The following is a 24226-nucleotide window of genomic DNA, read 5'->3' as shown; positions in this document are numbered from 1 at the left end:
GCCAGAGGTTCTCCTCAGATACTGTTTCTCAGAAGCCTGCTATCTTGTTTTTTGAAATAGGGTTTCTCATTGGGACCTGAGGTCCAGTCACTCAGTTGACCGGTAGCCAGTGAGCCTCAGGGACCTGACTCTGTCTCCCCAGTGCTGGAGGTGCCGGATAACTTTCACGTCGGTCCTACTAACGTACCTAGAGTTAGTCCAGGGCCTTACAGGTGACAGAAGAAGGAGTGAGAAACAACCTGTCCCCTCTGAGCTCAGCAGCTCTCTGGAGGAGAGAACAGCTCTCGTAAAACGGTAGATTCATCCTTAGGCAGAAATAGCTGGCCCAGACCTTCACGGAGCACGGAGCAATATAGAGTCATGTATATCCAGCCACGCCTGACTTCTTATGTGGATGCTATGGTCACACTCAGGTTCTCATGCTTGCACGGAAGCTCTTTGCAGACTGAGCCATCTCTCCTGCCCCCACAGTGTATCTTAACGTGTGTGTACTGCTTAACAAGGGGCCTCATGCATGTAACATCAATATTGGCGTTTCTATGTGAAAATTTACTTATTTCTCTTTTCTAGGAAGGAAATTTCCAAGATTCTGGGCAGCTCCTACCTCAGAGGGATGAACATGGCGTCATTTTTCATTGCGAACAAAATCATTCTGTTTGTGACCTTCACTACCTATGTCTTGCTTGGCCATGAGATCAAAGCCAGCCACGTGTTTGTGACCATGAGTCTGTATAGTGCCGTTCGGCTGACCGTCACCCTCTTCTTCCCCTCGGCCATTGAGAAAGTGTCAGAATCAGTAATCAGCATTCGAAGGATCAAGGTTTGTGCAGAGTTCTAATGATGATTTCCATAGTGCCGCTTTGTCTTGGGCGGACTTTAGTCCTGTGAGCATCCAACTGTTAGTGAGTCCAGAGTGATGTATGGTGCCCTATTTGTAGGTGCAGTGTGCTGAAACCCAGGTGGGCCCAATAGAAATAGCAACAGCACAGGGCTCTTGATATCTGAATGGTGGCTCTAGGATCAAGGGAATCGTGGAAAACCACACAAATTTCATCTTCTAGACCAGTGGGTCTCGACCTTCCTAACGCTGCCACCCCTTAATACATTTCCTCATGTTGTGGCGTCTCCAAACATATGAGTATTTTGTTGCTACTGTTATGAATTGTAATGTAAATCATTTGGTATACAGATCAAGTATAGGGTCACTTAGGTGTCCCCTGTGCAAGGGTCATTGGATTCCAGAAGGGGTCGTGACCCACGGGTTGAGAATTGCCGTTCTAGCCTCACCAGACAGCTAGGTAGGGACTCAGTCCAGGGCCGAGTTGAGTGGCCTGTGCCATTCATTTGCAGTTTCCTTTCCTTTTTAAACACAATACTTGGGGACGGATTTTGAACGTAGCATCGTTGGAAGTGTATGATGCAGAGCGTCTCCCGGCTGTGGCTTCACACCTGTGCTCCTCTGCTGTGATTCTGCTTTTGCTACACTTCCTTCCCCGAGACTTCAGAGCCAGGTCGTGTGCATAGCACCAGCCGGGTGGTCTCGTCATAGATAATCTGTTAATGCATAGCACGTTCGATGGGACTTGACGCTATTTTTAAGGTATTTTATTACATATTTATTATGTGTGAGGGTCACATGTCAAGGCACGCATGTGCAGGTCAGAGGACAGCTTGTGGAAGTCTCTCCTTTTACCCTGAGGTCTTAGGATTGAACTCAGAGTGGCAGGCTTCGTGTCAGACACTCTCGCCTGCAGAGGCAGCTCCCGGCCACACTTTAGACTGTAAGAAGTTTTACGTTTACATTATGCTTTTATTCCTGTGGTTAAGATAGTTCATGTTTTTCCTTTTCTCCAGAACTTTCTGTTACTTGATGAACTTCCACAGCGCAAAGCCCAGGAACCATGTGACGGCAAAGCCATTGTCCATGTGCAAGATTTTACTGCTTTCTGGGACAAGGTAACAAATCCCTGTGATTTCTAAGGTATCATGGGTGACATTGATGAAGCAGAATGTGGACAATTTTACAAAGTCTGTAAAAGGCAATCGGCTCATATACTGAAGATTATAAATTTTTCTTTTTTTATTGCTTTATAAATAATACCATTCAAAATTTCCACTTCCTCCCCTCCTCCCATTTCCCTCCCGCTCCCCCACTCACTCTCCTCCCTCCCCATCCAGTCCTAAGAGAGGGCAGGGTACCCTGTCCTGTGAAGGTTTTATAAAAATTATCAAAATCCAAAATACCGTGATTCTAAAGAATTTAAAAGTTGATCTTTAAAAAAAAATCTTTATTTTATTTTATGTGCATGAGGGTCTGAGTTCATGTTTGTGTGCAGTTGCCCGCAGAGATCAGAAGGCATCAGATCCTCTGGGACTGGAGTTGCAGATGGTTGCATGCCATCCCATGGGTGCCAGGAATGAAGCCCAGGTTTTCTGGAAGAGCCACCAGTGCTTCTAACGGCTGAGCCGTTTCCCCAGCTCCCGAAAGTTATTTATCTCATTTTCACAGAAAGTTTTATCATTGGTTTGAACTGAATATCCCCAAGTTTGGGTATTGGCGATGTTAGAGTGCACAGGGCTGGGCAGGCTAGGGGTTAGTATGGGAAGAATTAACTATGCACATTCTAAACTGTCGTAGGTTTTTACCTTGTTTTCATACCATGTTAGAGCATGTAGAAAGAATCTGTGATTTGTATTGTTTTCAGCGGATCAGAATGAGGACCCTGGGATCTCAGTGCTCTCTGCCTCTGGCTCCCTGAATGGCAACCTGCAGGGAGGAGGCAGCAGACCAACACAGTAAAGTGCCTGGGTTTCTAGGTGTAGGGTTTCACACATGTTGAGTAGATAGTAAAACAGGCGAGGCCAGGAGGATTTCCCACCTTGGATTCCATGGGCATACAGGCAAACAGGAAGAGTAGCAGGAATAGCTGTGAGCAAGTGCTCAGTCTTAGAGACTTAGTACACCCCGCTGCCCACTGCGTTGGGGTCTCCAGCATCACAGAACTCCTCTCAGTCTGAGAAACAAGAGTCTGCTGCAGGGGAGCATGAGTGTGTTAAGTAGATAGAGATGGAGAAGAAGAGGCCATGATGAGGCTGCCTGGAGACTGGCAATCGCAGGGATGTGCTCCCAACCTCTGAGTGAGAAGAAACCACACTCACAGGGACCCCAGCTGCCTCCAGAAGCTGGGGTTGCCGAGGGTGCGAAGGGGGCGTGATTACTACCAGCCTCCAATCGGTGCTTTCTGTGGCTGAGGTTGAGTCGGCAAGAGGACCTAGGAAGTACAGATTGCTTGAGTTTGGAATGTAGCCGAAAGCCAACTGGAAGCTGAGCAAGACTCCTTTCCAGCTCTGCGTTGCCTCCCCTTGCCCTGTGGTACGCATGTCAAACCACAGACTCCTGCTCTCTTTACATGCCTGCCCATGTGTGAGTACTGTGTGGTCTGTAATCACTTTCTCCGAATCTGGCCACAATGCTTCAGCTCTCTCCACAAACCAGCACTGTGAGTCCAGATGTGGACAACCACAGCCCTGCATTCTTGACCCATGGAAATTCCTGCAAGGTGCTTTATCTGGCCTGGAAGTGTTTCTTCAGTTTCTTGGCATATCCCAGCATTTAAAGTGTTGATAGGAACCATGGCCAAAATGCCACTGTCAAGAGCCCTCAGTGAGTGCTGCTGAGTTAGATACAGCGCTGCACAAGCACCCTAGGTGGATGCTGCCGTATTAGAGACAGGACGGAAAAGCACCCTAAATGAATGCTGCTGGATCAGACACTGGAAAGCACCCTAGGGAACACTGCTGGATTAGACACTGGAGAGCACCCTAGGGAACGCTGCTGGATCAGACACTGGAGAGCACCCTAGGGAATGCTGCTGGATCAGACACTGGAGAGCACCCTAGGGAACGCTGCTGGATCAGACACTGGAGAGCACCCTAGGGAACACTGCTGGATCAGACACTGGAGAGCACCCCAGGGAACACTGCTGGATCAGACACTGGAGAGCACCCTAGGGAACGCTGCTGGATCAGACACTGGAAAGCACCCTAGGGAACGCTGCTGGATCAGACACTGGAGAGCACCCTAGGGAATGCTGCTGGATCAGACACTGGAAAGCACCCTAGGGAATGCTGCTGGATTAGACACTGGAAAGCATCCTAGGGAACGCTGCTGGATCAGACACTGGAAAGCACCCTAGGGAACACTGCTGGATCAGACACTGGAGAGCACCCCAGGGAACACTGCTGGATCAGACACTGGAGAGCACCCTAGGGAACGCTGCTGGATCAGGAACACTGCTGGATCAGACACTGGAAAGCACCCCAGGGAACACTGCTGGATCAGACACTGGAGAGCACCCTAGGGAACGCTGCTGGATTAGACACTGGAAAGCACCCCAGGGAACACTGCTGGATCAGACACTGGAGAGCACCCCAGGGAACGCTGCTGGATCAGACACTGGAAAGCACCTTAGGGAACGCTGCTGGATTAGACACAGCCCTTCAGGAGGTCTGTTAGCCGGGTCTCTTCTCTCTCCAACTCTGCCACACTGAGAAATGGGCTGTTTGATTCCAAGTATTCTCAGGATTGCATTTTCACACGGAATTCTACCATCTGTTTTCCTGGCTTTGTCTGTGGGATTTTTATGACCTCTGCTTGGGGTGCCCTGGTGGTCAGGTCCAGAAAGGCCACTAGGTGTGGGAGGGTGTTTTTCTGGGAGAAACCAGGGTAGAATGAAGAACATGCTTGGCTTCTACCACAGCCCGCTGGAAAGCTCTGCTCATTAACCCAGTTCCCACTTAAGGACTCAGCCTCCAAGCTCACAGTTTATGGCCCTGGGGGACCTGTGCATCTCCAGAGGGGCTGGGGACTGCTGTCCTCTGCCTTGTTCACTGCCGTATCCCCAGGGTGCGGCTCAGCTTGCAGCAAGGGCTCATCACCGGTGGCATCACTGTGGGTAGTGTCTGGACCCTGAGAGTGACGGGCCAATGCCTCCCCAGCTGCTCTCTGCCCCCTTCTGCTCACAGCACAGCCGTGCTCAGGCTGGAGCCTCCAAAGGGCAGGAGCCTCTTTGTCCTCACAAGGACTGTGTAGTCTTTGGTTTATTCTTGTTTTTCTGTGATACAGAGGACCATTTTCCTCAGTGTGTTGTACAGAACACTGGTTCTTCAAGAGAACATCTTGCAGAAGGCTTGGGGTTCAGATGAGTTTACTGCAGCCTTAGCTGTGTGGTACACTCAGATGTACCCCGTGAGCAATGGCCCCCGGACAGCAGTGTCTCCACTCTCCACCGTTACCATCAGTATTATGTAGTATGCTGTCTGACACGTTCATGTGGGATTTAGACAAACGTTCTTAGTGTTGGCGGTCAGTACTGTGAAGGTCTGACCACGCTTCTCCTTTCCGTACATCTGGCTACTGCTGAAGACAAGCCAATCCGATGTGCTGATTGTTGTTGGCAAAGGGAAGGAAACGTTATTCTGGTCCAGGGCTCTCTTAAGATTCTGTAGAGCCCACGTCTCTCAACTGAATAGAGATGCGGATTTGATTTGACTCCTTGAAGAAATTTAACTAAGAAGCTATAAAACAACTTAAAAATTGTCAGCGATCACTTTTCTTGAAATTTAGTATAAGTTGTGTACTTTGAAATGTTTGAATAGGGCGTTCCAGATTTTTGGGGATTGTGAGATTTTTGGTATTCCCATGGGAAACCTTGGAGATGAGACCCAAGTGTGAAATGAGAATCATCTGTGCCTCTCATATCTACCTTGTGCATAGCTTTAATGCGATTTTATCCAGTGTATTTACATATGGAGATCCACACTTGTGCATAGCTTTAATGCGATTTTATCCAGTGTATTTACATATGGAGATCCACACTTGTGCATAGCTTTAATGCGATTTTATCTAGTGTATTTACATATGGATTTCCACAGTTGTGCATAGCTTGAATGCGATTTTATCCAGTGTATTTACATATGGAGATCCACACTTGTGTATAGCTTTAATGCGATTTTATCCAGTGTATTTACATATGGAGATCCACACTTGTGCATAGCTTTAATGCGATTTTATCCAGTGTATTTACATGGATTTCCATACTTGTGCATAGCTTTAGTGCGATTTTATCCAGTGTATTTACATATGGATTTCCACACTTGTGCATAGCTTTAATGCGATTTTATCCAGTGTATTTACATGGATTTCCACACTTGTGCATAGCTTTAGTGCGATTTTATCCAGTGTATTTACATATGGATTTCCACACTTGTGCTCCCGATAATCTCAGCTCAAAGAATTCGCAGTGTTAAGTTCTTGAATTTGCAATACTTATATAAGCCATACATAGAGTCTTACACTTCTCTATGTTAAAATGTGTAGGTTGCCCAGGAATGTGATTTCTCATGGTATACTATGCTTTACCTCTGCCCCCATCCACCCACCGTGCAGCCTGTACCTCCGTGGTTTTTATGGTAGCAGGATTGTGTTGACCCTATTCAGCAAGACAGGCCGTGAATGTCACAGGTGTACCTGACCTGCTAGCCTACACTGAGCTTAATGTCTTAAGTTTTGTTCTTAAACTCGCTCTCTTGTTGCAGTGCTGAGGGTATTGGTAGGACGTTGTTTTCTGTGATTGATTTCATGCTACCAAGAGTCGTTCTGAGTCCTGAGTCTCGAGTCTACTGCTGAGATTCCTGGTCACAAAGGTTAAGGATGGTGTCACATTGCTCTTCAGGGGCCAGACATGCTGGTGTGTTCTGTGCTGCCACCTTGTGGGAGTGAGCGACATGGAGGATCAAAGCCTAAGGACCCAGTGAACATTTCGGAACGATTTAAATCCTCCTGCACGGGATATTCTAATAGGAATATTGTGTTAGTGCTTTAGTATGAGCCAAGAATCTCTCCTCACGAGAAGACAGTGTTGTCCTTTGTCCTGCTTAAATTCCGAATTCATATGGAAATGTGGACTCAAGTTTATTGATTTAACTAAGCTTATTAGGTAAACAGCGCGAGAAGGCTGTCAATCCATAACATCTTCAGTGAGGAAGGAATACGGGTTACGTTTGTACGTATCGGTGGCTGTAGTTTAATTTCTCCTACTTTTCAAAGTGGTTATGTTACTTCCTTAAAATAAGACATTTTGTAAACTTTACCTCCTAGGCCTTAGACACTCCAACCCTGCAAGGCCTTTCCTTTACTGCCAGACCTGGTGAATTGTTAGCTGTGATTGGTCCAGTGGGAGCAGGCAAGGTAAGTTTCTTGTTTTATTTTGTCTTAGAGTTGGCTCGTTGGGAATTGCTTATGTGACTGCTACTCCTCAGGACAGAAGGATGAAGGATGAGAGAGATTTCCTTTTTCCAGTTTGGCCTCTAAATGCTACAGGGTGTTGGGAGGCTGTCCAGATGAGACAGTTCCTCTCACGACTTACCCAAGTCCTGCCGGTCCTCGTATTTAGCTCTAACACAGCTGTGGCTCCTGCTGTGCCTGGACCGAAGGATGCACGGAGATGCCCAGACCCAGGCACCACTGCCTTTCACAGGATTGGGTTCAGGTCAGGTGGATAGTCTCCAGCTCTCTGATTGTGGTAGGCACACATGTGATAGACTGGAGGGGGACTCCTGTGTATGATGAAGGTTTGCTCCTCAGAACTCCTTTAAACAAAGGTCTTCTCCTGTGCATTGGATGCAGCATTGGTGCATGGCCCGTCTGGAACAGGCACTTGAGCAAAGGCGATCTGGGCTATCTGGATGCGGCAGCAACTTCATTCAATGTTGGATATGCCCGTTGTGTTGATACCAACATTCCTCTGTTCATTTTCATTTACATCTATCTATCTATCTATCTATCTATCTATCTATCATCTGTCTATCTATCTATCTATCTATCTGTCATCTATCTATCTGTCTGTGTGTCTGTCTTTCTGTCTATCTATCTATCTATCTATCTATCTATCTATCTGTCATCTATCTATCTGTCTGTCTTTCTGTTTATCTATCTGTCATTATCTATCTATCTGTCTGTCTGTCTATCATCTATTTATGTATCTGTGTATCTAACTGTCATCTGTCTATGAGTCTATCTATCTGTCTGTCTGTCTATCTGTCTGTCTGTCTATCTAGACTGGATCTCAGAATGCCCACAATAGCCTCAGAGTTGCTATGTAGCCAAGGATGACTTTGACTCTTGTCGAGACCAGCCAATTTTTTTGCACATGTCTGAAAAGGGGCGTGAGGAATAAAAAGATACAAGAGACAGAAGATAGAGTAGGGTGGGCTCTCAGTGCATACTGTAACAACCCTGAGTTTATTACTCATAGTCTTTATATACCCCAATCCAAAGAGGAGGGCCAAAGATCTCCCTCCCATGATTCAAGGAACAAACAAGTGTGATTACCTCCTTACATCTCAAACACATAGTATCCATGCCCTAAGTCAACCATCCTGTTGTCTGGTTTTGAATAGTGAGACATCTTTGGCCAAACACTCTGTTATTTGTCCTTGAGGAGCAAGAATAGGTTTGAACTCTCTGGACTTTAGTCAAGATAGAACAGATTTGAGGCTGTGGGGTCCCACAGATCCTACATCCTCTGCTCCCCAGTGCTGAGATTATAAGCCTGCACCACAATGCCCAGCAAAGATTGTTAATTACACATAGTATTTCATATTTCATTCTTAATTGCATATAGCCAGCCATTCGATATAGCATTGCGTTTGGCGGAAGGTCATTTGGGAGGGTCAATTGCCATAATCTATTTTTGTGTACTTTTTTTTTCTATCAAATACAGCGGTGAAATTTATGTTCTGTTTTTGCTTTTACCTGCAGCTTCTAGTGTTGTTTCCCCCGAGAAGCTGGTGCTTGATAAACTGGCAGGGCTAGGCATGCCGGGAGCATGGTTTATTCTGTGCCGACATTAACAGCATGTGTGTGTTGCACACTCTTTTTCAGTCGTCACTCTTGAGCGCGGTGCTGGGTGAATTGCCTCCGTCCAGTGGGCTCGTCAACGTGCACGGGAAGATCGCCTACGTTTCTCAGCAGCCCTGGGTCTTCTCGGGAACCGTGAGGAGCAATATTTTATTTGGGAAGAAATACGAGAAGGAGCGTTATGAGAAAGTGATCAAGGCCTGCGCTTTGAAGAAGGTGACCTTTGAGTCTCTTACACTCTGTTTTCTAGTCATGTGGCTGTTTCTTTAAATTCTGGCTTTGGAAGATTTTTCAGTTATTATAATCCTTACGCTACGCTTCTGGAAACTGCTCTATCCCCGCTCATTGCTGTTTGGTTTCCTTTTATTGAGTTCTGTTCACTTTTAACTGTTTTCGTGTCCTTTTGAGCCCATCACCTTGTCCACGGCCTTGCTCCCACAAGGGGTGTGCCCCCATCCCCCTTTCCACCTGTTTCTGTAATCCTGAACTTTAAAAAAAGGTATTTATTTTTCTATTATGTGGATAGGTGTTTTGCTGGCATGTACGCCTATGTGCCATCTGCCCATCTGATGCTTACAGAGGCCAGAAGAGTGTGTTGGATCCCTTGGAACTGAAGTTACAAATAGTTATGAGCCACCATATGGGTACTGGGAATCAATCCTGGCTTCTGGAAGAGCAGTCAGTGCTCCTCACCAGTGAGCCGTCTCCTGATTCTTCACTTTTACAAAACATTGAACAATTGCAAAAATTTGCAGAAGTGGAGGGGTTAGCGTGTTGAGCCCTCGCCGTACCCTTCACACAGCTTTGACCACACTCACCGGGTGACCGGTTGTTCGTCGTTTCTGTCAGAACATGTAAGGCCCCATCTCCACTCCACGGTACTTTTTAGGGGATCCTGGAGCCTTTGTGTTTTGTCTGTAAATTGTGTTTAAAAGAAGTCTCTGGGCCCCACACCATTCAGCATTCAAGAATAACATGGCTTGAGATGATCCCTGTCCTAGTCAGTCTGTGGACCCCAAGTTCCAATTGTCAGCTTGCACACCCGAGAATAAACCAGGAAGAGAGTCTGCAGCCTCGGCCTGACTTATACTTTATTCATTTTAAAGGAAACAACATGTTTTAGTGACTTCTTTTTTTTTAATACTCTTAACATGTCTCCAGGAGAGAGTAGGTTCTCAGACTTGACACTGAGCTTCCTAGAAAGTAAAATGAAATTTTTGTTATGCATGGTGATTTTAATAAAACTCATAGATGATTGATCAAAACCGCACGTACCTGATGGGTAAATATAAGTTAGCAGGTAGACAAAAGGCGAATTCCTACAGATGCTGTTTCTTGCGTTGGCTGCAAGAATTGGTCAATAGTAGCCTGAAGGAGCTCTCCACAGGGTCTGTTTACAGAGTCCTGGACACCCGGCTGTTCTTTGTATAGGAAAGGCTAGGCAGATCTCTCATAGCTGTGGTGCTGAAGGCTCTTTAGTCAGCTCTCTGAGGAAAATACAGTTTCATTTGAACTGTAGCTGGAATGTCACGATTGTGTTGGTCAGGGGGGGTTTATGATGATGTGGAAAGAAAATAATTTCATGTTTTAGTGGCACTTTCTTGCCTGCTGGCTTAGAGTTCATAGGAGAGTGTGTGTCAAGCCACAGTGACAAATTAGACTTGTATTAAGTAGTAATATCTCATTGCAATCATACATGCTATATAACAAACATAATATAGTATAAATAATATAATAATAAGAAGGGGCGCTAACTGCAGAATAATAGCTCTCTTATATTCAAAGTCTTGTGTGTTCGTCTCTCTTATTCACTCACTGTGCCTACATACCTATTACTATATTATCTCTCCCTCTCTGTGTGTGCCTCTGGTTCTCCCACTGACTTTCTTTCATTTTGTTTTGTTTTTTTGAGACCGGATTTCTCTGTACCTTTGGGGCCTGTCCTGGAACTAGATCTTGTAGATCAGGCTGGCCTCGAACTCACAGAGATCCACCTGCCTCTGCCTCCCAAGTGCTGGGATTAAAGGCGCTCTTCACCACCGCCAGGCCTCTCACTGGCTCTTGATTATGCATGTCTATATGCATGCATGCTCACATGTGCATATGTGCACACACAGAGGTACATGAATCTGGAATCTTACCATTAATTAATTCCCTGGTGTCTCTAATGTTACTGTTCCCACTCCGTCACAGTTCTCACGCCGAATGCTTCAGCATCTCCTTAGCCCGGACCTTGCCTCAGCTAGTGATTCTTCCCACTTGATGAGGCAGATCATGCCCTCCCTTGAATTTCATAGGTGTGAACCTGTGACCCCTCTCCCTCATCAGTATCATCTCCTAACACTCTCCTTTGACCACGCCCACAGCATCGATGTGTTCTTCCTTTCTGTTTTGATGCCATCGTTTTTGCCCAGGTTTGGCGGGCTCATTCCACACTCCACACTCTCTGTCTGAGCCCTAGCTGGCCGTCCAGTGGGAGATGAACCTTCCCTCTCCAGTCCCTCTGATAGCTACCTTCCTTGTCTTGCACACCCTTACTAACTTTTCATAGTGTCAGCCTCCATTACGGATGCTGCAGGGACCTTGTTTCCTTCCCTGCCACAGTCGCTGTGTCCAAACAATGGCGAATCTCTGCTCATCACTTGGCAGATATCATTAACATAGTTGAGTACTGTGGTAATAGGGGCTGCGGGGCTGCATTCCCAGCACCCCGGCCGCCCTCTCGGCTAGCTTATGCCCAAAATAATTACACAGACACTGTATTCTTTTAATCACTGCTTGGCCCTTTAGCCCCAGCCCCTACTGGCTAATTCTCACATCCTGATCAACCCATCTCTAATAATCTGTGAGAACCGGTCTTACCGGGAAGATTCTAGCCTAGTCCATCCTGGGTCGGAGCTTCATCCCGGGAGCGGGGCATGGCGTCTCTCTCTCAGGCATCTGCTCCCGAGAGAGCTGTGGAGTCTCTGCGCTCACTTCCTCTTCCTCCCAGCATTTTGTTCTGTTTACTCCTCCCACCTATCCTCTAACCAATAAAATGGGCCAGGGCAGTGCCTTTATTAGCCAATGACCTTCCTCCATCAGAGTACCTCAGAAATAGTTAAATCCTCATAGGAAGTGTAACACGGAGATTCCCTGGGTCCTGTGTGTTCTCCTCGCCCTGCCCCTAAAGTCCTGCTGCAAGGTGTGTAAGATGATTGCGGAAGAGCAGCTCTGAGGCTTCCCTCTGTCTCCGTGCAGGACCTGCAGCTTCTGGAGGATGGGGATCTGACTGTGATAGGAGACCGGGGAGCCACGCTCAGCGGAGGGCAGAAAGCACGGGTGAACTTAGCACGGTAACTTGTCTTCCAGCAGCCCTGTGTATGAGCCTTAACGGAAGCATGCGGTGGCGGGGGCTGGGCGTGTAGCATCTGCTCACTGTGTCTGTACCATACAAAGCGCTGGTTTTGAGCAATCCATGGGTGCTTTGGATGAACATCCAGTGACTGAGCGCCACGATCCCTAAGACAGTGGCCAGGGAGGCGCCCTTCGGTCTGATTTCCCTCTTTGCCTTGCAGGGCAGTCTACCAAGACGCCGACATCTACCTCCTCGACGATCCACTCAGCGCAGTAGATGCAGAAGTGGGAAAACACCTCTTCCAGCTGTGAGTTTGTGCTGTCTTATGTCAGCTCCGTGTTCAGGAACCCTTCCAGTTGGGCCCCGTGAAATAATTTCTACAGCTTCATCTAGGCTCTCATTAATGCACCTCTCTCTTCCCCTCCATATCACACATTTTACAAGCCTAAGATCAAGGTAGGGAAATAGGGAAGGTGCCATTAGTGTGGCAAAATGCACAGAGCCTGTGTGTAGAGTCTCAGATCAGAGGGCACTCTCTTTATTTGTTTTCTATAGCTCCTTGAAGTTCTTAGCCAAGAGACTAGAAGACCCAGGCCCCAAGAAGAAAAAAGATGTGTGTTTTTAAATTGAAGGAAGGGGCTTGGCCACTTGGTACTAGGGAGTTGGCTTTTTTCCTCCAAAATTTGCAAATGAGATTTATTTCAATGTGTGTGTGTGTGTGTGTGTGTGTGTGTGTGTGTATGTATATGTGTCTGGTCAGTGAATGCCACATGTGTGTCAGTGCCAGAGGAGGCCAGGGAGGGGACTGGGTTCCTTTAGAACTGGAGTTAGAGCTGGTTGTGAGCCACCTGACATGGGTTCTGAGTCCCGAACTCTGGTCCTCTGCAAGCTCTCTTAACTGACTGTCTCTCCAGCCCCTCCTTCGCAGTGAGATTCAGTGGTCTCATAGGGCCCCGCAGAAGAGATCTCAGTGATATATGTTGAACTGTAGACTGGGAGGTTTGGGGACACTGAGAATGGGAACTCATGACACAGGTGTAAAGGTGTGGACAAGCAAGGCACCAGATGACAGCAGCAAGTGGGCACATTTCCCTCAAGGGGTGCTGCAGATTTTATGGCAGATTTAGAGCCCCCCGAAATGCTAACCTGTACTTTCTGCCTTCTTTAGGTCTGTGCACCAAAATAAAATGCTAGAGTCTGCTGTGACTCTCCCAGACTAAGCCACGGAGGGTGGAAGTCAATGGCCATCTTCTGTCTTTTCCTTTTTGGGTATCTTTCCCAAGTTCCCTCTTCTTCAGAGGACACCCATCAGGTTGTTTGAGGACTACCCTCATAGCTACTCTTAGCTTTCCCTCTAGAACTTCTATCTAAACCATTAGGTGTTGACCTTTTGTAAATTTGGTATGAATTTAGGGAAGTGGGGTTCAGTTTATAACAGACCCTCAGCATAGTGAAAACCACCCATCTAGGCTTTGGATTCTAGGACTGGATGGAACACCAGACCATCTACTGGGCGTGGCCTTCTGGGGCTTGGCAGATGGTGGGGAGTGACCAGCCCTACATCTGCATGGGACACAAATGTGTCGCCTGTTGTGGATATGAAAGCATTCTGGCTGTGGGTGGTGGTGGGCTGGACAGCAGTGTGAACGTATTTCATGCTGCAGATAAGACACTTCAAAGTGGCCACGGTGGTGACTTTTACGGCATATGAATTTTACTACGATACAAACAAAAACACATGCGTGGTACTGGGTTGAGCATTTCAGAGCACAGAAAGCAAGAGCGGCTGGCACTTGGCTCTGACCCAGCTCTTTGATCCGATCCTCCTTTCCTGTGACCCTTGATTGTGACTTGATGGATTTTGCTCTGGGCGGAATCAACCCTTTGTCACTTTGGAGAGCCTTGAAGGATCCACTCAAGTTCCCCAGCACTGGAGATGATTCTCGGTGGAAAGCTATAGTGGAAGCTCTCGGGAGGAGAGAGGGAGGCGTTTTAATTGCTTGGTATCGGTATGCAGATCACAGAGGTGCCCCCCCCCCCAAGCGTCCCTTTGAGCATGGGTGTTTATAAAGTCTGCTTGCACCTTTAATGTTTAATGGCTTTGGATAGACCCTCGATAGAAGCAAGCTTGTTAGAATCGTTGCTTGCTAATCAGAACCACATTCTTTGGGGGAACTTGGAGCAGGAAGCACGAATGCAATTTAGGAAATCACTCAGCAGCAGCTGGAGAATGCTCTCAACGAGTTAGAAAATTGGATTGAACAATACGCTGTGAAAGATGGCGGCCGCGTCGGAGCTGAGAAACGTGGAGTGCTTTGTATTAAATGGGAACGAGGCACTCTTCTGTTCGCCATTAGCAGTTTTATTTCAATCACGGATATACATCCAAGGTTATTAAGATTTGCGGGTTTTACAACTATATATGTTACAAACATGGGAAACAGAAGGCTGGGGTCTCCCGACTGATGCCAGCCTCATGTAGCTGTGGATTCTGCATTTTAGAAAGTCTCAACACTGCAGATGCCTGCCTCTCCCGTGATCTGTGCAGGGCTATCCTAATTAGATCTCCCACGCTGCTGCCTACCTCCTCGTCTTAGTTTATGTATTTCTTAGTTTTGTGCAGGCTACTGTGACAGAATCCCATAGCCTATAATCTGTAAACAACAGAGATGTATTTCTCATCTCGTGGAGGCAGGAAGCCCGAGATGAGACAGTAGCAGATGCGATGTCTCTTGAGGACTTGGTGATTCCTAGGCACATGTCGGCAGAAGTGGTACCGTTCATCCACTGGTTCTCCTTTATAAGGAACAACGCCAGTCCTTTCCGTGATGGCAGTGAGAAAGCCCCATCTCTTCATACCATCACGCTGGTGACGAATTTCCAGTGTGTGAATGTGTGGAAAGACAAAAGCCTTCAACTAAATGAATCCAAGTACTTACTGACTCTGCCTTTCCTGTTTGTGTCCCTGAAATGTCCGCTCTGGCACGCGGGGCTACAGTGGTTTGGTTACTCTCTGAGGTTCTTGTATGGGATCAGAATTCAATGATGAGCCCATCAACCTCAGTATGGCACAGGAGGGCCCAGAGGCATGTGTCTGCATAGTTTTAGTAAGGTGGAGGCAGGAGGACTCATTGAGTTTAGTATTTTTTGACCAATCTGGGAAATATGCCAAAGATTATGTGTATGTGTGTAGATATATTCACACACACACACACACACACACACATGCACACACACACACAATATACACAAACCGACTTTAAAAAGTTTTACTTTTTAAAAATTTAATGAATATTTCTGTGGACATTTTGGGGAAAAAAGCCACCTAACTTAGGGAAAACATATATTCTAAGTTCTCTTGTTTGTGGTGGAAGTTGTTGGTGCATTTGAAACCTCCGGCTCTGGCCTTGTAGGTGTAGTAGCACCCAGGACTGAATGTTAGCACCTCCTAGACTCAGTCACACAAAGGGATGGGGGCAACTGGCTCTGGTGAAGGAACAGCTCAGCTGAAGCGCGGGCGCTGCACCTAGGAAGGGTTTGGCAGGTCGAGAGATGTCGGTAAGAAATAAGCCACATTAAGACTGCCAGAGGGGGGAAAATTAATCCTTCATGGAAAGCGTGTGATTTCTGCATGGGGCGGGTGTCTTAGTTCTGGTAATAGCCCAGTTCTAAAGGCACCTTTAGTTTTTTTATAAAGACTTTTTGGTCCCCTAGTGGAAGCAGATGGCGAAGGCTTAGGGAAAGATGGAGGGTGGAACCGACATTTTTTTGTACCTCTGTGGTTATGGTCTGGACCTTCCCCTGTATCTGTCTCTGTCTTTCTCAGATAAGTACCTTTAGTTTCTTTGTTATTTGTAATTTTTGACTTTTTTAAAAAATTAAAATATAATTATGTCACTTCCCCCTTCCCTTTCTTCCCTCCAATTCCCAAATCCTTATTAAAATCATGGCTTCTTTCTTTTTCATTGCTATCGCAACACACACACACACACACACACACACACACACACACACACACGAATTTGAAGGTCTCGATTCCATGTCTCTCCATGACAGCCTCTCTCTGACAACCTCACTCGCTAGCCTGTGGCCTACAGCCCTGCCGGTTGCTCTGTGTGAAGACTTGGGAATCCAGGCTGTAGGCAGAGCTCCATGTATGGTGGCCCTTAGCCAGCTTCCCCTTCCCCATGCATATGCTAAGGCTGAGTTCTCCTGGGTCTGCAGTGAGAATCTGGATGCACTTGGAGCAGTCTAAACCTTAAAGGTCATTGACTTCTTTCCTTTTAAGTGTTGGAAATGTTAATTCTGAGAGAAGAATATTTGCTCCTAGCATGGGGAGTAGGATTGTTACGGAGGCTACAGGGGCCTCCTCATTCACTTTTCTACCCATTGTTATTTAGGAAAAGAGTTTGCAAATGTCCATTAGTAGAGGTAACTGAGGTTCTAAGGCTATTCATTTACTTGGTTTTCATTCTTCCTCTTGAGTTTTGTTGCAGTTTTGAGATGGTCTCATGTGGCCCAGACTGGCCACACAAGCTTGCTGTATGGTTGAGGATATTCTTGAACTAGGCTACCGTCTCCAGCTCCTTAGTACAAGGACTGTGGGCAAGCACCACCAGTAGTTCAAGCCCAGGACTTTGTACACACCCTGTGTGCTCTCCGCCATCTGAGTGATAGCCTTAGCCCCTAATAATATTAATTAATGTGTACATCAGAAGCAGTCCCATGAGCAGACATCTAAGAAAAGTACCCATCTTTCTTCTAATGTGATATGTGTGTTTCTTTAGGATTCCTATATCACAATAAGGTAATTAGAATTTTATTCATGTTTTGTAATATTAGTACTGTTCAACTGCTTTTATTAAATAAATATACATAATATTTATTTTTTTGTCATATAATATGTAAATATACGCAATTGTTCTTTTTTTTTTTTTTTTTTTTTTGCTTTTTCAAGACAGGGTTTCTCTGTGGTTTTGGAGCCTGTCCTGTAACTACCTCTTGTAGTCCAGGCTGGCCTCGAATTCACAGAGATCCGTCTGCCTCTGCCTCCCGAGTGCTGGGATTAAAGGCGTGCGCCACCACCGCCCGGCTCACAATTGTTAAACTAAGTTTTAGAAGAAAAATTAGCAGCCACAGCCTCTTCTTCTGGCTACTTTTCAAAGTGTCATAGGTAGGTTCAGGTGCTGCTAGTGGATTTGAATACTTAGTCACTATTATTAATTTATATTTGTATTTAAGTTTTAAGATTCATTTTTATTTACTTTTCGGTTATGTCTGGGTATCTCTGTGTGGGTATGTAGGTGTCCTCAGAGTCCTGAAAAGGACCTCAATCTTCTGGAGTTGGAGTTAAGGCTGTTGTGAGCTGCCCAGCAGGGTGCTGAGAACCAGACTTGGTTCCTCTGCAAGAGCAGTGCTCAGCCTTAACTGCTAATCCTCCTCTTTAGCTTGTGTTTAAATTGTATTTATACCTCCTTTAAAGCATGTGTCGTTGCTATGTTGCCTTTATGTCGTTATGGCTTCAACTCTTGGTTTTGCGGTTTGGAGAGCCCCTGCTAATGTGTTTTCTCCTCTGGGGGTGTTTACGTCTCTAGGTGCATCTGTCAGACCCTGCACGAGAAGGTCACCATTTTAGTGACTCATCAGCTGCAGTACCTAAAAGCTGCCAGCCACATCCTGATATTGAAAGATGTAAGTCATTTCCTCTTTAAAAGCAGGGTTGGCGTTTGCTAAGAGATTTTAATACAGATTTTACGCAGCAGGGTTCAGAGAAAGCAGAGCACTTGAGAAGTAAGTGAAGAACTCTCAAGAGCAAGGTGATGGGTGTCTCAAAGGCAAGTTGAGAGTGTGAGCAACGTCGTTGTCCACAGAACCAGATAGAACCTCAGATTGAAAGCGGGATGCGGGGTTCCCATCAGGCTGCTCTCCATGGACTTGAGAAGCTGCCTTCCCTCCCCCAGTTTTACATTCGTTTCCTAGGGTTGAGATTCGCATCCTTGAGGATATCGGAAGGACTTTTAGAAATATCACTCTGAGGGCTGGCGATGTGACTCCATTGGTAGAGAGTATGCCTGACATGCAAGAAGCCATTCCCAGCTCTCCGTGGAGTGGGTGTGCTGGCCCATAGTCCCAGCCCTTGAGGCAGAGGCAGGAGAATCAGAAGCTCAAGTTCAGGGCAAGATGGGGACCCATGAGACCCACAAACAAACAAGCAAGCAAGTGATAACAACAGAAAGCCCGTCAGAAAGCAGAAATGTCACCTCCATCCTAAGCCATGGTCCTCTTCCAGATGATAAAATTGCTCCCTCAAATTTGTAAGATGCTCTAGTGAGATCAATGACGAAAATGATGGTGCTATTTCCGTAGACATTTTTGTTTCATTTTCTACATGACCTACGGGTACTGAAGATAATTTGGATAATTTTGATATTAAGTCATCCTTCCATCTATCTTTTTGCCTAAAGAGTATCTTTTATTCACAAAAATAGTGAATGGCTGAGCATCCTCTGCTCAGAGCTGCCTAGTCATGATGACCACTTGATGGTACTTCTACCCAAGTCCTTTGGAATGAGGCTTCCTATCCACAGTAATATGCAAAGTGAAACCTCTCCACTCTGTGGCCTCCCTTCTGGTCAGAGTATGTGTGATGGGGCTTGTGGGACAATGACAGGAAGATGGTGACCGTGCTTTTACCTGGAAGAGGGATACCTGAGGCTTGATGTTTGGAGGAACAGCATGGCTATATGACTGTGCTGAATGATGTAGGGGCCTGGAGGGAGATGGGATCAGAACCCAACACACTGGCCTTGGATGAGATGGCCACTATTTGATTCATTGGAGGGTCTCATCTGTGATTTTGTTCCCCACCCCCAATGCTGCTGCCACCAGGATAATCGGGGGCTATGGCAGAAGCAATTAGAAGTCAGTCGTCTAGTTCAGCAGGCAGAGAAGTGCGCTTCAGTCAGCAGGTCGGTGTGCGAGGGCTGCTAGGACAGAGTAAAGAGAGTGATGCTGGGAAGTGCTGTCTCGCTGCTCTGCTGTGCCCTGGTGGGACTGAGCTGGCCCCAAAGCTCTGGGGCAATCTCTTCCTTGCTCCTTTTCACCCTCTGGTCTCCTTCCGGCAGCCCTTGGCCGTCCTTGGCAGTCAGTACAGCCGGCCAGCGTCTGTCTGTCTGTCTTCTCATGACTCTACCCTGCTTTAGTGTGACCTCACTTTAACTTGATGGCATCTGCAAAGGTCCTGCTTTTTAATTCATTACCGGAATTTGGAACTGGAGTGTCTTGAGGTACAACTTAGCCTATGACAAAACACCATCTTGTTGAGATTAAAATTAGCAAGGGATTTTCAGGGTTCCTGGTGTTTTCCTGAGGTGTCCCCCCCACGCCCGTACCCTGCATGTTTGCATTGGTGACATGGTGCTTATCTTTTGCAGTGGGGAGGTCTGAGACAAACTCTTTATCATGGACAGAAAACAACCTCCTTGATGTGTTCATTACTTCATCAGTTTTATTCAGCGTTGAGTTAGCCACAGTGGAAGACCTAAGACAGGCCATGTGATTTCCCCCTTTTATTGAAAATGGATTTTTTTTTCTTGTACAATATATCCTTTTTACAGTTTTGCCTCCACTTGCCCCTCCCAGTTCCTCCCCACCTCCCCTCTCCCATCTGGACCCATTCCCTTTCTGTCTCTCCTTAGAACAGAACAGCCCTCTAGGAGACACCAGCAAAACATAACAGAATGAAATATAGTAAAGCAAAAGCCATGGCATCCAGGCTGGACAAGGCATCCAGAGAAGGACACGAGCTCAGGAGCAGGCACAAGAATCAGAGCCCCACTTGTTCTCACACTCAGGAGAATGGAAGCTGTAATACATACACAAGGACCTGGTGCAGACCCATGCAGGCCCCATGCTTGCTGCTTCAGTCTCTGAACTCACCTGAGCCCCGCTTAGTTGGTTCAGAGCTTGCTCTCCTGCGTCCTCCATCCCCTCTGGTTCTTCCATTCCTTCCATTTCCTCTCCTGCAGGTTCCCTGAGCTCTACGGGGAGAGCTTTGAGGTCACTTTATGAGAAGAGAGGGTCAAGGACGCAGCGCCTTCAGGGCTCCCTTTTGAAAGGCCCTTCCAGATGCAACTCTAGCAGAAAGGCACCAGGAGGCGCTCACACACTGAGCGTCAACTCCAGAGAGACTGAGGCTTCCCAGTCCATTCTGGATTGAGGGCTTTCTACCAGACCCCGCCTCCCAAAGGTTCCAGAAACTCCCGGTAGTGCCACCCCAAGGACCAAGCCTTTCATCACACAGTGGGAACACAAATAATTAAGCCACATCCAAACCATAAGATTCTTCTGTAATCTCTTGTATCATAGGAGACTACTCGTTCGATTTCCAGCTGTCCAGACCTGAATAATCACACAGAAATTTTATTAATTACAACACTATTTGGCCAGTGATGACTCAGGCATATTCCCAGGAAGCTCTTACATCTTAATCCATATCTAATAATTTACGTATCACCATGAGGCAGTGACCTACCAATAAAGTTCTGATGTCTATCACTTTCAAGAGCTACATGGCATCTCTCTGACTCCGCCTACCCTCTCTCTATATCTCTTCCAGCCTGGCTATATTCTGCCCTACCATAAGCCAAAGTAGCTTTATTCAATAACCAATCAAAGCAACACATATACAGAAGGACCTCCCACATCACTCTTGGCCAGAGATGGAACTGACCAGTGAATGTTAGCCAGAGTTCGCAATATTTGCATGCAGTTATTCTCAGAGACGCAGATTACAAGTTGCTATGGAAACCGGCTATGTGATGATAGTAGAGTCCTTTAGTGCCTCCTTGGTACTTAACTGTGGCTGCCAAAGAGAGGCGAGGGAGCTGTCAGTCAGAGTTCCGGGAAGCAAATTCTCACCACAACGATTATATAAGGCAGGGTGACTATCCCCTTAGCAACAACTAAGAGTGTCAGCTGTCTCCTGGGCCCCCTGGGAATGGGCGCCCAGATTCCTCAAGCTGGAAAACAATTAATTTCATGTGCACAGAGCTGAATATTCTGCCTGCAGAGTCACTAGGTGTAGAAGGGTTTTGTCACCTGTCCCCACATGGCCGGCCGTTGCATTGGCGATCCTGCCTCTTGCGTACTGTGAGTTTTATTTTTAGTAGACAACAATTCATTCACCTGCTAGCAGGTAGAGAAACTGAGAACCACTCTGATTATTTGTCTGACCTTCTCTAAGAGCGGAGAGGATGGCTTCCCCTTCAGGCTGCTCCCTGGATTCTTACAGCTTGTCTTAGGAGCTGTCCCCTCTTGTCAGCAGTAGTTTCTGTTTGTATTTTACTGACAGGAAGGGTGTGATTGCATTAAAATGTGTGGAACAAATCTTACCCCCTAAGTGCAATAAGACACTGCGTTCCAGGAATACCTTTCCAATCCTTAAGTTACCAGGCTTGTAAAAGCCCAAAGGCACTGGGATTTTCATCAGTGGACCACCTTGATTGGGGTTGGGGTAGGAGAAGGACAGGGGTTGGGTGGGGTCCAGGGCCATTTTCCTCTAACCTGAGCCATCTTCTCCTCAGAGCTACTTCCCTTTGACTCAGTACGCCAGGATTTTTTCTAAGTATTAATAAATCATTTGGGGTTCACCTCATGGGGTAGGACATCATGAAGATATTTGCACATTATTTCCTATAACTGTGGTCAGGAAGAGAACCCCCAAGTAGATGTGCTGTGGAATGTTGAATTCCCAGTGACGGTCTTGAATTTGGGGGCATGGTTTACTCTGAGACCATGATATTGGTCTAAGTTTTTCCCCAGGGGGGAAAGGTGGCCAGCTGAGGCTGGGTGAGTATGTCCTACCTAGGTGGAGCTGCTCGTGCACCTCCCTGTCAATCAAATTTCCCTGCGTGAGTCATCTCTGTGTTCTCACAAAAGACCCTGTGGACTCTCCCATCATCTATGGTTTTGCTTCCTTCAGTGCCCATGGTATTTGGGTCATAAGGCACAATGACACATTGGGTCAGGCACCTAGAATTTGGCAGGAAGCAGGATTCTCACTTAGGAGGCAAACCAAGCCACTCCCTTCTTGTTGACCAGGATTCCAGACCCAAGAGCAGCTGTAGCTCAAGGCCCGTAGGCTGTGGTTTGGTGAGATTAGTGCCATGAAGTGTAAGTGCCCGCCTCTGAAATTCCTTTTGTTTCAGGGACAAATGGTGCAGAAGGGGACATACACCGAGTTTCTCAAGTCCGGCGTAGATTTCGGCTCCCTTTTAAAGAAGGAGAATGAGGAAGGAGAGCACTCCCCAGCTTCAGGAACCCCCACCCTCAGGAAGCGGACCTTCTCCGAGTCCTCCATTTGGTCCCAGCAATCGTCCAGACCCTCCCTGAAAGATGGGGCTCCGGAGGGCCAAGATGTGAGTCCGTCTTTGGTTATATGTTCCTTTTTCTCTTACGGACCTTGTGGCTCGTGGTGTGGTGACCCCCAACCACAAAATTACTTTTGTTACTACTTCATAACTGTAATGTTTGTACATGATTGTAATGTAAATATCTGTGTTTTCTGATGGACTTAGGCGAGCCCTGTGAAATGGTCATTCGATTCCCCAAAAGGGTCGAGACCCACAGGTTGAGACTGCCGCCTTAGACTCTAATAGGTGTAGGTGGGTGACATAAGTGGCCCGCTCTATTTCAGACGCTTTTGTTAGTCAAGAGGGACACAGATCTGGTAGCCTTAGCACGTGACCCTTTTAGGTCAGTTCCTTTTATTTCTCCCTTAGTCTAGCCCGAGGACCACATCTTATTCCTCATAGCCAGCATAGGCCCGGGTGGCTATGTCCCATATTGAAAGCCTTTCAATCAATCTACACCACTGCTCCTTTAGACAGATAGTCATCCTTGGAGATGGCATGGGTGGGATTGGGTCTAAGACCTCTGGGAGTTATGTAGGAATGTCACGTGCACATAGCCGGTGTGCTCCTGTAGATTGCTTGTTTAAGAGTGTCACGTGCACATAGCCGGTGTGCTCCTGTAGATTGCCTGTGTAAGAGTGTCACATGTGCACATAGCCGGTGTGCTTCTGTAGATTGCCTGTGTAAAGAGTGTCATATGTTTACGTAGCCGGTGTGCTTCTGTAGATTTCCTGTGTAAGAGTGTCACGTGTGCACATAGCCGGTGTGCTCCTGTAGATTACCTGTGTAAGAGTGTCACGTGCACATAGCCAGTGTGCTTCTGTAGATTGCCTGTGTAAGAGTGTCACGTGTGCACATAGCCGGTGTGATCCTGTAGATTGCCTGTGTAAGAGTGTCACGTGCACATAGCCGGTGTGCTTCTGTAGATTGCCCGTGTTAGAGTGTCACATGTTTACATAGCCGGTGTGCTCCTGTAGATTACCTGTGTAATAGTGTTACGTGCACATAGCCGGTGTGCTTCTGTAGATTGCCTGTGTAAGAGTGTCACGAGTGCACATAGCTGGTGTGCTCCTGTAGATTGCCTGTGTAAGAGTGTCACGCGCACATGGCCGGTGTGCTCCTGTAGGTTGCCTGTGTAAGAGTGTCACACATGTGCACATAGCCGGTGTGCTCCTGTAGATTGCCTGTGTAAGAGTGTCACACATGTGCACATAGCCGGTGTGCTTCTGTAGATTATCTGTGTAAGAGTGTCATGTGTGAACTTAGCCGGTGTGCTCCTGTAGATTGCCTGTGTAAGAGTGTCACGTGTGCACATAGCCGGTGTGCTCCTGTAGATTGCCTGTGTAAGAGTGTCACATGTGCACATAGCCGGTGTGCTCCTGTAGATTATCTGTGTAAGAGTGTCATGTGTGCACATAGCCGGTGTGCTCCTGTAGATTGCCTGTATAAGAGTGTCACGTGCACATAGCCGGTGTGCTTCTGTAGATTACCTGTGTAAGAGTGTCATGTGTGAACTTAGCCGGTGTGCTCCTGTAGATTACCTGTGTAAGAGTGTCA

The 24226-nt window shown here is 46.9% G+C and overlaps 1 protein-coding gene across 3 annotated transcripts in view; it reads left to right on the top strand.

Annotated features, from left to right (window-relative positions):
• Abcc4 (ATP binding cassette subfamily C member 4) overlaps positions 1-24226 on the top strand; it is a 203061-nt gene that overhangs the window by 63141 nt on the left and 115694 nt on the right. For 2 of the 3 annotated variants that reach the window (XM_041672857.1, XM_041672877.1), the window contains exons 8-15: positions 571-820; positions 1855-1956; positions 7160-7249; positions 8945-9136; positions 12161-12255; positions 12478-12564; positions 17852-17948; positions 22466-22675. In XM_041672857.1, the coding sequence (XP_041528791.1) occupies positions 571-820; positions 1855-1956; positions 7160-7249; positions 8945-9136; positions 12161-12255; positions 12478-12564; positions 17852-17948; positions 22466-22675 (1123 nt within the window). The remainder of the gene's footprint in view (positions 1-570; positions 821-1854; positions 1957-7159; positions 7250-8944; positions 9137-12160; positions 12256-12477; positions 12565-17851; positions 17949-22465; positions 22676-24226) is intronic. The other variant, XM_041672868.1, reaches the window with a different exon arrangement.

The sequence above is a fragment of the Microtus oregoni genome, unplaced genomic scaffold (assembly GCF_018167655.1).
Source record: "Microtus oregoni isolate MIOR12 unplaced genomic scaffold, Mior012 000001F_ref0000356, whole genome shotgun sequence".
NCBI classification, from domain to species: Eukaryota; Metazoa; Chordata; class Mammalia; order Rodentia; family Cricetidae; genus Microtus; species Microtus oregoni.
The sequence above is the reverse complement of the archived record's forward strand: the minus strand, read 5'-3'. Positions and strand labels throughout refer to the sequence as shown.